Raw genomic sequence first — 16,593 nt, 5'->3', positions numbered from 1 at the left:
ATTTTAAGCACCCATACTAGTATGTTTTAAAGGTGTTTAGATACAGTGATTTTTGGGAAATCAGATAATTTTATATCTCAGGATTCTCATGTTTGAATGGTCATAAATATGGATGTGGTATTCTTGGTCACAATAGCTTCTTGTTTTTCTAGTACAGAATTCTAACCTAATTTTCAAAAATATAATTTTAAACAAATAGGGAAAAAGTCCCCTTTCCCCCAGCAGTAACTCTTACAACAACTAGAAGGCTTCCACTTCTGCCTGATCAGATATTCAGTTGTATTTCTTTTGTTCAGTTTGCAGCATAGGTTTATCTGTCCTCAGGAAAATGTGAAATAAGAGACTTTCCTGTAGATTTAAAAATCTTTAAAGTTGTTATTTTATTTCTTAGCCTTTTTTTTTGCTATGTACTTACTCAGTTTTTAAAAACCTTTAAAAAATTATCACTATCTCTTTAACAAGCCAAACCCTACTTGACACTGCTGAGTATGCTTCCAGTTTTTGTTTGTTTGTTTTATAAGGTTTGTATGAGAAAGACCATACCTGCACATTCTTACTCCGATAAACCGAGTAGTGCAAAGCCCAACTGTCCTTGCCAGGACTGTGAGCTAAGGAAAGACTTGCAACATTGCTTCATTGAAAGCTGGCATGTTGTGATCATCATTGTTCCTGTATTGACCATTATTAAATGCCATTTTTTTTCTATGACTTCAAATGAAAAAATCATTATTCAAACTGTAGTATCACTACGTTTCATGTTATGTCATTTGAAAGGCACACAGCTGTTTCCAGCTATCATACTGTTAAAAGTAATGCTCTCTTCTATTTCAAAAGGCAGTAGAGGGTGCTGCAGATACATCTTAGCCATAAATCTCCTTTAAGTGTTAGCCCAAGCTTTCCCACACACAAGCACAGCCTATCAAGATTCATTCAGATCAAGCTAAGAAAACAAACTCTGACTCTCATGTGTTGTTATTCATCATTTACTTATCAATAATAATGTCCTACTCCGGTGATCTGCTTGAAAAGTTGCTAGTTCTTTTTAGAGAATGCAGAAATTGCCACAGATAACAGAGAGGAAGTGTCTTTCTTTTTCTTTTTTTTTTTTTTTTTTTATTCCACTGAGAAACAGACATTAACATCAATTTGGTAGTTTTTGTTTAGTTTAACACCTTCAGGACACACAGCACAAAACTCAACATTTTTCTGTAACTATAAGAATACTGCCGATATCAAATTGCTAATTCTGCTAACTATTGTTCATATTACTTGTGCAAATAACTTGGTTTTACTAGGAAGAACAAAGTAATCTAAGAGTACTGGACAGTGTATTTACATTAACTTTAGTGAGTTCTGCATGATGTCTTTCTGGGTAAGCATGGACATATGTGCATTCATAAAAAGCAAATGGATGTAATAAAAAAGAATTTCCAATAACATAGTAGACTCACTGAACATTTCTCTTTCAGTTGCTGTAATACTGAACAGCTAAATAAATGCATGTCATTCAAATATCTTGTCTACTCAATGCAAGTATATTTCTAATGCTCACAGGGTTGTTAGTGATACATCACTGCTCTTCAGACATGTTAAAAGCAATTATTCTCACTAAGTGTTACAAACAAAAAACACAGTATTACAATTTTCAAGTAACAAATTTTTGATAACAGAGAAGCTTACCTAGGGATGTCACTCTCAATGGTTATACATCCATAAAGAAATACAATAATCCCAACTACTGAAGATGGAATGAGGAATTCTGTATATAAACCCAGCCATGCAAAATAAAGTCCTATCTTTTCTCCAAAATACTTTCTGAAAAATAAGAAAAAAAAAGGTAGGTGTCAAGGTTTTAATTTTCAAATGTGTTTTACAGATTCTTACAATCCCCAAATATTAAAATACTAATTGTCAAAGACATGGATGAAAACCCTGAGTTTCTTGAAGTCAGAATCACCAATGGAAGTGGATGATTTGGGAAGTTAGGAGTTCTTTCTGAGATGTTATGACAGTCCTGTATCATTATAGTACGTAGAATCATAGCATGGTTTGGGTTGGACAGGACCTTAAAGATCATCTAGTTCTAACCTCCCTGCCACTGCCAAGGACACCTTCCACTAGACCAGATTGCTCAAAGCCCCATCCAACCTGACCTTGAACACTTCCAGGGATGGGGCATCCACAGCTTCTCTGGGCAACATGTTCTAGTGTCTCACCACTCTCATAAAGAAGATTTTCTTCCTTATATCTAATCTAAATCCACCCTCTTTCAGTTTTAAGCTATTACCCCTTACCCTATCACTACACACCCCTGTAAAAGTCCCTCTCCAGCTTTCTTGTAAGCTTCCTTTAGGTACAGGAAGGATGCTATAAGGTCTCCCTGGAGCTTCCTCTTTCCCAGGCTGAACAACCCCAACTCTCTCAGCCTGTCTTCCATAGAAGAGGTGCTCCAACACTGATCATATTCATGACCTTCCTCAAGACTTGCTCCAACATGTCCATATCCTTCTTATGCTGGGGGCCCCAGAGCTGAATGTAGTACTCCAGGTGGAGTCTCATGAGAGTGGAGTAGAGGGGGAGAATCGCCTCTCTTGACCTCCTAGTCACACTTCTTTCTATGCACCTCAGGATACAGTTGACTTCCTGGGCTTCAAGCTGCATTGTCAAGTCATGTCCAGCTTCTCACCAACCAACATCCCCAAGTCCTTCCTCTCAAGATGATTCTTAATTCATTCTCTGCTCAGCCTCTATTTGTGCTTGGGATAGCCCAAACCCATGTGTAGGACTTAACATCTGCTCAGGGAAGACTGCAGCTTTTGCATCTCCTAAATGAAGTCAGTGAAATATCCCTCACTTCCATCAAGAGTAGCAGAATTTCAATCAAATATTTAGCAGAAAACACTGGAAAGGATTTAGGTCTTCAAAAGTGTATTTAGATAAACCATTATTCTTTGCCTCTGTAGTCCTCCTGGATTCAATTGGTGAAAGTCATGGAAATTACACCTATGGGAACATACTGATGGTGTGCTCTGGTATCTTAAAAGACCAGTGATCTTGAATTTCTGTTGAACCAGGAAGGTTTACTTGTGCACTTAGCACTGGCTTTTCAGAAAGAACACTTTTTTTTTTTTACAATTAACAGTCTCTAGACAGCTAGTTTGAAAAAAAAAAAAACACACACACACACAAATTTAAAAAAAATAATAATAAACAAAACAAACAAACAAACAAACAAAAACAAAACAACCAGTTTCTGTTCTGAAGGAACAGTTCCTTGTAGATGTTGATAAACATTTGCTAGTACTTCAGCCCAACATCTTCATGAATCACACTGTAAGATGAAACTCACTGGCCATTCCAACATACTGTTAGGAGTGATTACAAATATTACAAAACACTAAGAGGTGGAGGGAGCTCAAGGACTCACCATCATTAAAATGAGACTGAATTTAGATAAAGTGCAACATGGTTAGAAACATTTCAAAAGCCAGAGAATATGATGGAGGAATGTTGGACAGAAAGCAGCTATACAGAAAGCACTCAGGGCATGACATTGCATTTCAATTAGAGAGACATACATTCATGTTGTGGTGGTAGAAAGAACAAAAACAATCTCAAGATAACATGTCTAATAAAAGAAAGACAAGACTTGCTCGTGTAAACACCGAGCAGAATCCCAGTTTGAGATTGATTCTGAAATCATTCACACTAGGAAATTTTTACCTAAGCTTAACACCCCAGATTTACATTATTCCTAAAGAAAATAGTTAAATGAGATTTTTTGAGGCTCATGATTTCTTCTAACAGCCACAGTTCTATTCTGACAGACATAATGACAAACCTCCATATCTGTAGAACTGAGCTCAAGTCTGTTCAGCAGCATAAGCAAAACTGATTTTTTCTACTCCCGAAAGCAGGGCCAGGCTGCTCCTGCCACAGGAGAGATGGGGGCAGCAGTGCAAGCAAGGCAGACAGCCATGAGACAAGCTAAGCCTCCGCAGTCAAGTTTTTGGCTCAGATTAAAGGAGTAAGTGTAGAAACAGTGGGGTTTCTTCTTATTATTACAGTTCCTGCTGTTGTTCTTACACCATGACAGCTACAGCTAACTTCACATTCTTAGGCTTTCACATAGGAAGGCAATCAATGCAGTCATGCCCATTTCAGCGTTGCCTTACATTGGTACCTATATTTGATTATGTTTAACCAACCTCATCCTTTGTGAAGGGCATATGCAATAATGAAAGGGAAAGCAGATCAAAAGCATGTTAAGGTGATACACAGACAATATTATCTTCAGCATAAGGAGATGTCATAACCTGGAGAATGAGCACAATAGGGTGGAAAATTTTGTAATTCTTCTGAGAAAGCAGTACAGCCCCTACAACCGACATTTGCATGGCTGTCATATGTAACAGACTGTGTGAAGTATCAAACAACATAGGTGGAATCGTGACAGAGTGATTTGAATGACAATAACTTAATTAGCTGTGTAATTCTCTTTCATTTCAGGAAGACAACTTGTGGAAGTCAGGATGGGAATACTATTTGCAGTAACCAGTCTTTAAACAAGATATATGAGCTTAGTAACTCTACATTCACACCACAGGATAGCTTCTAAGCACCTTGGGACAAAAGATTATCATGTTTGCAGAGAATACAGGGTGTTTCAAAAAGATGGGTCTAATTTCAAAGAGATAGTGATTTCAGATTGGGTCCCTCTTTTTGAAACACCCTGCATAAGGAACTATGGTATAGAATAATTTATAAAATTATAATCTTAAATATTCATGTTGTAAATATAATCCAAATACTGTAGGATTAGCATGCAACCTGGCACATGCCAGGTAATTTTGGAGGTAATTTTTAGTGTGCAGTTTTCTTCACATTTGTTGTTTTTTGATAATTTTTTTTTAATATTAATTGAGGGAGGAAATACTTGATTAAAATATGGAAATAATCAGATCGCCTATAGCTTTTCTTCAAGCAACATGTGTTCGTCAACATGGCATTGGAGCAGCACAGGACACAGAGAGACTCAATTTGCTCTCCGGTTTCCTCCTGACTGGGAGGTGACACACCTTGCATTTGACAGTGAGGCAAACTTCACATCCTTAAAAACATGGAACAAGAAGGAGGAGAATGGGATTATCCCGATACTTGTCTTCTCACTCCTTCCTTAGTTGTAGAGTTGTGCAACATGCATAGCCCAGTGCTCCAAAGAGGTCAAAGCAGACATGAAAATGGTCCATAAACTGGGTTGTTCTAAACTGTTTATTGTTTTGACAAAGGGCCACAAATTAACAGAGTGTTCAAATCCCAGAAGCATTCAAGACCAGCTGACCGGGGTCAATGAAGTTGAAGCTTCCTCTAGAAGCCTCTAGCCTTCTAGTGACAACTGTGATCTGTAGCCTATAAATCAAAGGGTTGCTATTTGCATCCCTGCCAAGACAAAGTGAAAAGAGCTCAAAAATGTCCTGGCAGTATTCAAAAAAACAGTTGCCAGGAAGAAAACTGCACAATGTTCTGTAACTTAACTGTTTTGAAAAGAAAAATAATTAGGATTGCTGTGCCCAAGCTCAGTCCACCAATGTGCCAGAAAGTGAAATAATCTAAGGAGAAGCAATGAGAGTGCTTGAAAGCATGATGACAAATTTAAATATAAGTTTATAAACCTAGCAGAACACATTATGTGGACATGCTTCTTCCTTTTTTGACATGTCCCAAGACCTGTTCTCCCTCTGCTCAGGAGTCAAGCCTCTACAAACACCTGTGACAGCATCTATTACAGCCACAGCTGGATTCAATGATTTTTGGCTCAGACCTTAGGAATATCATGAGGTGTGTTTCTTTCTAGCACCCCTCTACAAATTTCTTAAGAAAGGCACACTGGACATAGTTTTACAATGTTTGAAAGCATTCCACCCCTACTCAAGTCAACAGTTTCATGTTAGCAAATTGCAATGCTATTTGACCTTGAAAGCAGGCTAAATTTTCTCAAATGTGGACATACTAGTCCATCTATATTTTCACACTAAAAGGAAAAAAAAAAAAAAATATTGTAATGAATGAAGAGGTGAAAAACATGTTCTTCCAGGGTAGAGTAAGATATATATCAAGAAAAGGAATTTTGACAATTTTTTGTATATTTATACCAAGATGTTGACATATTCTCTCATTTACATTGTGATAAAACCAGTCTCTATCATACTCAATGAATTGCTCATTATTTATGCTGGCCTGGAAACAGTGAACTGAGGTTAGAGTTTTGCCCTCTGTTGGTAGCTAACTCACATCCAGTTCACATATATTCAGACAAAGCTGAGGACTAATCCTTTCCAAAGTGTGCTTGTGGATATCCCACTACAAAGTGTCACGAAAAAAGTATGCCCACTGCATTGCATGAGCTTTATTTCCACATCAGTTGTATTCTAATGTAGAGAAATGGCCCTTTATATACACATAAGCAATGAGGGCAGCAGTTTTCATCCAAAGCAAGGGGCAAATGGCTTTCATAATAATTATGCACCACTCCTTTCAAAAGCAGCAGCCAAACATTTTGTTCTGTGTGCTGTTAAAGTCTAAGGTAGAATTTTGTACCTTTCTTTTTGGAAGAGTTTTTAAATGCTGGTTAAATGGCCACCTACCAAGCACTAAGTTCTCTTCAGTAAGAATCATGTCTCTAAGGAAAGATTTGACCAAATCATTAGTAACTTCTTCAGAAGCTGAACAAAATCACTTTTTTTTTTTTTTTAATAATTTCCCAAGAACAAGAAAATGATAAGAAACAGCATTAAAAACAAAAAAAACACAAATCATCAAAAATCACCTGTAGAAAGCACATTCCCTCTCATGGCAGAATTCAAATAAGTATTGGAAAGACTGCAGTAAAAGTGTTTACTCAATCCCTTCTGCTTCACCCATATAACACTTGAATCAGACATCTGCAATGCACTTCTGTCTGTCTGACTGCCAAACCAACATCAAAAAGGATAACTAATAATTAAACTCTCTACTTGCATGTTGGTCACAGTGCTTCCATGCCAAGTTGTGAAATTTATAAATAGACTAAGATTTAGGAAGTGGGGAGAAAGAACAAAGAAAACAAACAAACAAACAAACAAACAAACAAAAACCAAAACAAAAAAAAACACAAAACAGCAACAACAAACAACAAAAAACCCACAAACGCTTAGTTTTTGACTGCAAAAGTAAGTGTGGGATACCTGGAATGTGGATAAAGCATGTGGTTTGTGACACACACTGGAAAGAACTCTGGAATTGTTCAGGAACAAAGTTTAAAAAGCAAGGAAAAGACACTGTGGACACTGAATCACCTAACTGGAAAATCTGTTCCAAACTCTTCAGCTTTTTCATTTCCACACAGCATTCTAGGCCAGCTGTTATTTCGCATTTGACACAATTCATTCCACCATGCCTATGGTGGTGGAATAGTGTCTGTTGAATAGTTTCTATGCAAAACTAAACTGATTTACAGCTATTTATTGGACAGGCTTTCCTCTGTGCAAATGGTCAAATAAGTCATGTATTACTTAGGCCTTTAAATTAAACTTACTCACACAGATTGTTGACAAAGTTCTGGCATTTCTACTGTCAGGAGAAAGGACAAGCAGTCCTCTAAAAGTATAGATTCATGTCAGACCACCTCTTCTACCAGAGCTACTTTTAAGACTGCTTAAATATAGAGAAAACCCCAGTTACTACAACAGAATCAGGAGCAGGACATAATATCTCTTTATACCCCACCATTTCACTCCAGGTACAGCTGCCTGTGTCCAGACTTCTCTGTATTTGTCATTTTTTTCTCCACTTGAAAATTTTCCCAGGGCAGGATTCAAGCATTTATTACAACCATCTGGGACACCTGGGTGGAATTACAGCTCAGCAGCAGCAGTGAGGCTGTTGCGCATCTAGAGATCCTAGAGATTTCTACCATGTTTGTGCCTGACATCATATACACACATGTTCTGTCCAGACAGTCCCAAGAAGAAACATATCAGTACTAAATCTAGATATACAGAGACTGCACCAAATGGAGCAAAATGAAAGCCAAGAAAGGCTTCTGGCAGAAGACTAGCCCCTTGGAACAACTTGCCAAGGGACTTAAAAACTTTTTATAGTAAAATATTAAGAGGAGAAGAAAAACAACTACAGAACCTCAGCTAAGTTACAATGCATCTAAGTCTGAAGCAAGAAAGAAAAAGTCCATTAAAAAGGTTGACTGGTTCTGCCTACAGAAAACAAAGAAAGGAACTTCTGTCCAAGGTGAGAGTGCATGGTTTTCCCTAAACTGGAGAAAAAGATCAAGACTTTGCAGTAGAGAGTGCTTATGAGGGTGTTTGTGAAAATAGTTGATAAGCCAATGCAAGAACCCTAAATCAAACCCTAAATGCTAAAAGCTAGCTCTGTCCTTCACGTTTGTGGCCACATCTGCAAATGTCCCTCATTCACTTTAGAACACTTGGGACAAGATTGGTAAGACCTGGAAACAACTTCAGAGTTACAGCGCTTCTTTTGAATTCTATACAAGGTTTCATACTCTGCTGGCTTTCTCAAGCTCTTATAGTTAAAATTCTTGTTTGAAAACATTAGTTAACAAGTGTTCACTGTCGCCTGAAGTCTGCAGCCAAACCTCCTTAAATTACAGATTATACCAGCCACAAATATTTTTTTCTCACAAGGCACTTTGAAATATTATTTGTCACCTATTACAGGACCAAAAAAAAAAAAAAAGGACCACTGTCACACTGTCAAAGTATTGCAGCTCCTCAGAGAACAGTAATTTTGAAATTCACTTAGATGTAGAAGTATGTTTTCCCTTAGTCTCTTGGTTCTTAACAAATATATACTATCCAACACAGTAACAGCGTACTGTTTAGGGAGAACGTGATCTGTGAAGAAGAAAGTAATATCACGTTCTCAAATTTTAGTTTCTTCAAAAGCCTGGGAAAAGTATCTAGAATAAAAACCACAGAATTTGTGTATTAACTGCAATTTAAAATAGCAGATCAAACTTTACCTGGTAAAGAAATAAAACCAGGACAAGCCACTCGCTGAGCTTCATAGATTCACAAACCTTAATGCTTCCATTCCAAGAAACTGTCAGAATACAACTGAAAGGACATAATTTGTGATGATGGATTAGAAGCTGAAAAAAAGCCTTTTTTTGCTGACTGTAGTACAAAGAATAATAGAAGCATAATAAGTAGATGTAATGTGGCTGAGACAGAAATTAAGGTTGACTACCTACCAACTCTATAAGCAAGCAACAAGATGCTGGTTAGTCAGAAGTACTGTATCTGCATTCTCCCCTCTGTTATGAGAGAATACAGAGCTTCAGTGGTTCTACAGAGCATTTTGGGATTTTTGCATGGCCTTTGTAAATTTCCAGATCCCCATGGTTAAAGAAAACTTTTATCAGAGAGCCAGATACAAAGAGAACATTGGTTTTCAGGAACATAAAAACAGTAATGTACTCCTACATAGCACTTAAGGTGCAACATTCACAGTCCTTAACCTCATGAGGTGTTTAAAAGTATGAAGTGCCTGATTACATTATTCTGTTGATGCCTGGGTTTTCCTGTCATGTTCTTTGCCTACAAAAGTTCTATGTGTCTCTGAAACTGTAACAGCAACAGAACATCTTACTGAAAAGAGACATTTTCAACAAGACTAATAATGCAGCGTTTGTCCTGTCACTTCTAAGAACTCATCCATAAGACAACCTATGTACACTCAGTATCTCTCTTTAACTTTCTTAACTTTATTCTTTAGCATACTTTAGCACTTAAATATGTCAGCAACCCTCCAAACCTAGCAAATTAAAAATACACAACAGGTGGTCTGACTACCTGAGGCTGAGTCAATACCAGTGTAAGTCAATAGAGGTTCCTATAAGGAAAGGACTACACTTTCACTTCATAAAAACCTCGACACATCAAGTGATGCTCTATATAAGAAACAAATAATCCATTCAGTTATATATAAGATTTACTCTCATAATACACTCTAAAAGCTCCTAAAAATAAAATCTAACCTATTTAATATCATACAGTGGTTCAGCCTTTCTTTTAGACTGGCATGGAAGTTACCTTGTCTCTTTCATCCTATTTTTTAACACGTATTATGAATTGTTTTTCTGGCTTTTCTTTACTTGCAAATAAAGTATTTGCCCAAGTTCTTACCTTGAATAAATGTGAGTTCACTGATACTTTATCACGTTCCTCATCTTCAGTTTTCACATGACCATTTGCATGATTTTCACCATCTAAGTTAACAGAGTTTGAAACTCAAATACTAAATTTTTCACAAATATCTTTGATTTATAGTAACTAATATTTCATGGAAGCTTTCTGACTTTTCAGTTTAAGATAGCTAAGCTTTACTACACAGTCTGAATTAATTTCATGTATTTGTTTTAGTAAGTACTTTTATGTACTTGCACTGTATTAGCATTGTCAGATAGACACCATCTAGTGGCTAATAAACAGATGTATAACTTCCAATAAAAGACAAGTATAATAAATTCTTTCTCTTTTTTAGTCACAGTATTACTGTACACCTTGAGATAACAAGGCGCTTGCCTCTTGGCACTTTGAGACAATAAGAGAGTTACAGAACTTTCTTGTTTAACTAAAATTTAAACTGCTAGTCCTCAAGACTTCTGAGACTGTGATGAATGGAAAGGCAAACAAAACACATTCAGATGCATCCTGTAACTTAAATGCATGCAAGAGTTTCTGGATAATTGTCTTTCAGGCCTTCAGTAATCCCATGTCCCAGAGATCAGGGGGGAGGTTGAAGAAAGGAAGATATAGTCTTGGTGAAAGAGGATCAGGTTAGAGAATACTGAAGCAAACTGAACATACGTAAGTCTATAGGCCCTAAAGGGATACATCCACGACTGCTGAGGGAGCTGGTAGATGTCATTGCAAAACCACTCTCGATAGTCTTACATTGATGATGGCAACTGGAAGAAGTCACCAAAGACTGGAGGAAAACAAATGTCACCCCCATCTTCAAGAAGGACAAGAAAGAGAACCCAGGGAACTACAGCCTGCTCTGCCTCACCTCAGTCCTAGGGAAAGCGATGGAGCAGCTAAGCCTGGAAACCATTTTCAGGCACATTAAAAATGAGAATATCATCAGGAGTAGTCAGCACAGCTTCACCAAGGGGAAGTCATGCTTGACCAACTTCATAAACTTCTATGATGAAGTGACTGACCTGTTAGCTGAGGGAGAGAAGTAAATAATGTCTACTTGGACTCAGCAAGGCCTTTGACACTGTTTCCCATAAGATCCCCATAGAGTAGCTGTTGATGTACGGGCTTGATGAGCAGACAGTGAAGTGTATAGAAAACTGGCTGAATGGCTGGGCCCGGAGGGTGGTGTCAGTGTAACAAAGTCTAGTTGGAAGCCAGTGACTAGTGGTGTACCCCAGGGGTCAATATTGGGTCCAGTCCTGTCAAGGGAGATGATCCCTCCTCTCTGCTCAGCAATGGTGAAGCCACAGTGGAGTACTGCACCCAGTACCGAGCTTCACATTACGAGAGACACGGACACACTGGAGAAAGGCCAGTGAAGGGCCAAAAGGGTGATTAAGGGGCTGGGCTACTTCACATATGAGGAAAAGCTGAGACAGCTGAAACTCTCTTGCCTGGAGAAGGCTCAAGGGTGATCTTATTAATGTATGCAAATACCTGAAGGGAAGGTGCAAAGAGGATGCAGTCAGGCTCTTTACAGCGGTTCCCAGTGACAGAACAGCAGGCAATGGGCACAAACTGAAGCACAGGAGGTTCATCTGAACATCAGGAAACAGCTTGGTACTATGAGGGTCACAGAACTGAAATAGGTTACCCAAGGAACCTGTGGTGTCACACTTCTTAGAAATATTAAAAAATCATCTAGCCATAGTCCTGGGAAACTGTTTCTGGATGGCCCTGTTTCAGCAGCAGTTTGGACCAGATGATGTCCATAGGTCCCCACCAACCTCAACCATTCTGTGATTCTGTAATCTTTGAGCACTTCAAATGCAACTATTCCACTAAGACAGTAATGCACCACAGCAGTAATCGCTTGCTCAAATATTGCATTAAGATGTTTGTTTTTCTGTTCTTTATACTGAATGTGGAAATTCAGAGATTTCTCATGTTGACAACCTTCATGTGGGTATTTTCTGGGCATAATTGTTACATGGGGCCCAGTTTTTAATCTTTTCTCTTGCTATCTTTTTTTGGTCAACTGTTGGAAACAGGTTACTGGATCGGACAAAACTATGGTCTGTTCTAATGTAACTTTTGTACAGAGACAGCTGGGACCCTCATACCTTTAAAGCAAATGACAAGGATTGGTCTTAACTCCTTGCTAGTGCTAAAGGAGTTAGAAAAGGACCTCCTTTCACCCCAGTATGCCATAAACAGAACTTTCTACTGAGATTAAGATGTCAAGAACAGTTTTACAAGACAGATAAACAGAACTGTAACCACCCAAATGCAGCAACAGTTTTCTCCTTCCTGCAGTTCCAAGCCATATGCACCTTTAGATGCCTCCTAGATGCCTACAAGTATTTTCATGCCTATGTTTAAAAATGTGCAGGACTTTCTCTTTTGTTTCAGTGTGGCCTCCCACCTCTGTTTTTTGCTTCTCCAGTTTAAAAGAACAAACTTCAATTTCCTGTCAAAATACACTGATATGACCTCTAAAGGTACCTGTTGGATTGGGACTTATCACTCAAATCCATTAAAAAATAGAAGTTTCTGGCTGTGATGTTTAAGGCGTCATACAGGCGCTATGGAATTTAGTCTGAGCCAGTTCTGCACACAGATAAAACAGAATTCTAGCTGCCTACAAAACTACACAATCCAAGGGACAGGCACCAGGAAGCTGCGTGGAAACAACCTCAATCTTCAGAACCTTGGCTTTGCAGAAGTCCTCACGTAGAAGTGCATAACTTTTGCTGGATCCAGTTTTTGAAAATTCCACTGAAGTAGTGAGATATCTGGATGGTAATGAGTATCTTAGTGCTCACACAGTGACCTGAAGCTTGGGAATTATGTTTATCAGAAAGCAGGGATCTGTTTTTCCTCAGCACTGCAATACAAGCTTACTGCTTTAAAATTCCATCTCTCATACAAGCACCAATAAATAAGACCAAGCTCTTGCCAAAACAGACAGAGAGAGAACCACTTCCTGCAGGGCTGGCAAAGTCTATGAAATCCAGAGCTGTAAGTAAATCATCTCACCCTAGCTACAGGCCTGAACCCAGTAGAATAATTCAATATAAATTCTTCAGTGATTTATGCATCATGAGGAAAACCCCTCTGCTTTGCAATAAACACAGGCTGGAACACTCGTGTAAGCCCTGTGATGAGAAGTTCCAGGGACTGAATGGGAACTCCATAGAACTGCAGATGAAAAGTCTGTCCTAGCATCAAGCATCTAATATGTAGACCGTTTAGTGGATGCATGACATGATAAAATGTTCGTTCATAAATAAACTGAGGTCAGGAGGGGTAATGAGCTCACAGAGACACTGGAAAGGGGAAAGAATTATAACGATGGAGAAAGAGTTCCTTTCTAAACAGCTAAGACTATGCACTAGGTTCCCACCTTCTGACTCCCTCCAGGGAAGTCTCCCCTGTACAAACTGGCATGAAGGACATCAAGGCTGAGTAGATCCTGGCACAGCACTTCCCACTGTATCTACTGCTTTAACGATGATGAACTATAAGATGAACATACCCATGTTGGGACTGAATCTTTGTTGTAGAGTTCTTTGGAACTATAAAAAGATGTTGGACTCAAAGTGCAAAAGGATTACAGTGAGAAGATACACTCAGATTAATGCCTTAGGCACGTTCTCAACAGTGGTTTGAAAAGGAGTTAGATGGACTACTGCCAAAGTTACTGGCAGAGCTCATGGGCATTTTTCTACTTTATGCTATGTTTGTTTGATTACTGCATTTTCCCAGGCTTAAAGCTGTTTTTTTCTTTTTCTTAATAAAGAATTCCTTGCATGTAGCCTCAACCTCTTTGTGAATGTTGAAGATATGCCTGCTAAAGACAGTCAGGAAAGAGTCGTATAGTGTTCCCATACTTCTGTATGGGAGCTGAGTCATTGAATTTTTTACCAAGAACTCTTTTTTACCACACCATAACAGGGCCATCTCCAGGATCCCTTGAATCAGAGTAGTCTCAGAAGAATGCTACTGTAATTCACCAGACTGTTTGGTCAAGAGTAGATTCAACATGGGCACACTGCAATGAAGGGCCAGAATTCATTACACACAAAGTTGAAACAATTTTCCATACAAAAGAAAAACATAGTTAAAAATAGTGAGGAAGAAATCTATTAGACAGACAGTTTGAGTAACAGAAACTCCCGTTTTGATTTACATGCCACACTCTATAAATAATATTTTGGTTAATGCACTCTTCCACCTACGCCTGCAATAAGAGTTATTGTATACATAGTCTTAATCTTTACAATGACCATGTCTTCCCAATTTTATGCTTTACAGGAAGATAAGCATATACATGCACTTGGAGCTTTGAAAGTAATCATGCTATAGATAATTAGGTGAAGTTAGGTGAAATCCTAGTAATAGGAAATAGAAATGAAAACATGAAGAATGAGATGGGTTGGAAGGTCATAATGAGCTGAGACCTGTTAGAAGCACTAATATTAAAATAACCTCCACTACAATGAAAAATGAGCTAACTCTACTTGACTTCCCTTGGGTAAGGTAATTTTGTACTAATAACAAGATAACAAAAGGGGATCTGTCCTTTATGATGATCATCTCCTATCTGGAATTCTACTTCATACAGAGGTTCTCATGTGCAGGTGCTTCAAGTTGTCCACCAAGAAAATAACTTGCCAGTTTTCCGAGAGTTAAGTAAGCTTTTGTCTTCAAAGGATAACCACCTGTTTGTAATATCAGTAACCTTAGCATACTCACTTCATCTGTCATTTAGACCTAAGCGCCAAAAGTTGCCTTCAACTAGTAATATAATTCATTATAAATTCTATTGCATTTCTTATACTTGCTGCATGTTTTCTTGACCTGCTCTAACTCATTACAGGTGCACTGCTAAAAGAGGAGAGACAGTGGCTGTAGGCTGTACCAAGGAAAATTTGGTCTGGACAACAGGAAAAAATTCTTCCCCGAGCGTGGCACAGCACTACAAAGGGTGCCCAGAGATGCCATGTCCTCTCTATCCTTGGAGATTTCAAATCTTGTGAGCAACTTGAACTGGTTTTCAAGCAAGCCTGGCTTTGAGCAGGGAGCAGATCTAGAGACATGTAAAAGTCCCTATTGAATACCTATTCATTTTAGAATCTCACAGTTAAAACTTTGAACAACATAGATTTATAAAATATTTATTAAAAATATCATAAAACCTGTTTTATTTATGCAGGTTCATAAACTCCCAGGGAGTGTCCTCCCTGTCTCTGGACCAACAGCAGTATTACCCCTTAGGAAATCAGCAATGCTTTAAGTGCAAAAATTTTTAAAAACTGTGTTTGAACTTATATTCATTTGAGGAAAGAGCATCATCAAAATAGAAAAAAAAAAAATCAATGAACCATAGATATGTTTTAATAGAATCTTTCAAATTTGGATCGAGAGGAACTACTGTTGATAAGCGCATTCCTACAAGAAAGTTACACTAGAGAAACTCTCTACTAGAAATCAATATTTTAATTAGTATGAGAAAAAAAAAAGTGTAATAGATAAACCTCTAGAGCCCTGCACATCCTAGAACTGCAATTTTATTCCCTGCTGTTCATATGTCTTTCATGCCTTCCAAGTTCAAGGGTGAATGAAAGAGGAGGGAAACCTCTTTCAGCACTTCTAGCCTAAGATATCTGTTAGCAAATATTTTGTAATTTCCCTCTCAAAAATTTTTATTGTCCTCTTCAACTGAGTTAAAAATAGACGTACATGAAAGGCAAAAACTGAATTCATATTACTATATTTAGACATTCATATGCTTTTGAAAATAAAGTACTGCCTTAGCCAGGCTTTGTTGCAAACAATGTTATTTAATATCTGGATGTGCACCGAGAGACTGTGTGCTGTAAAGATTTTACAAACCAACCCTCAATTCATACATGATCTGCACTACATACTCCCTTCAAGTTTTTAACTGAAACTGTTACTGTTTTGCTCTAGAATAGAAATATGTAACGCTCCCTGTGTTCTCATTTGGTGAAACCCTCCTCACTCACAACTGAATCTCCCAATTCACAAAAAAAAAAAAAAAAAAAAAAAAAAAAAAAAAAACAATAATAGTGTTCCCTGTAGTCCATAGAGGTGCATGAAGTCAGAGCACAATACTTTTACAGATTAAGACACAGGAGTGAATAGAACTGTCACTGAATATTGCAATGGTCTTTTAGGTCCTTTATTAGGTTTTACATTCTTAAGAACTTGAAAATATTCTAAGATTGACTATGAAGTTAGCAGTCCCTCAGGCTATCAGACCTATGAAGAGACCTCAGAGAACTCCTGGTCTGTGCCAAAAGTGAGCGTAACAACTATGTAGCTCCTGCCTCTGGTGTAAAATCAC

The 16,593-nt window shown here is 38.0% G+C and overlaps 1 protein-coding gene across 1 annotated transcript in view; it reads right to left on the bottom strand.

Annotated features, from left to right (window-relative positions):
• Positions 1-16,593, bottom strand: part of ANO2 (anoctamin 2) — a 190,350-nt gene that overhangs the window by 115,153 nt on the left and 58,604 nt on the right. The window contains exon 11 of the mRNA XM_013369708.3: positions 1,681-1,815. Within this exon, the coding sequence (XP_013225162.2) occupies positions 1,681-1,815 (135 nt within the window). The remainder of the gene's footprint in view (positions 1-1,680; positions 1,816-16,593) is intronic.

Source organism: Columba livia, chromosome 1 (genome assembly GCF_036013475.1).
Source record: "Columba livia isolate bColLiv1 breed racing homer chromosome 1, bColLiv1.pat.W.v2, whole genome shotgun sequence".
NCBI lineage: Eukaryota > Metazoa > Chordata > Aves > Columbiformes > Columbidae > Columba > Columba livia.
Note: the sequence above shows the minus strand (reverse complement) of the source record. Positions and strands in the feature narration are given on the sequence as shown.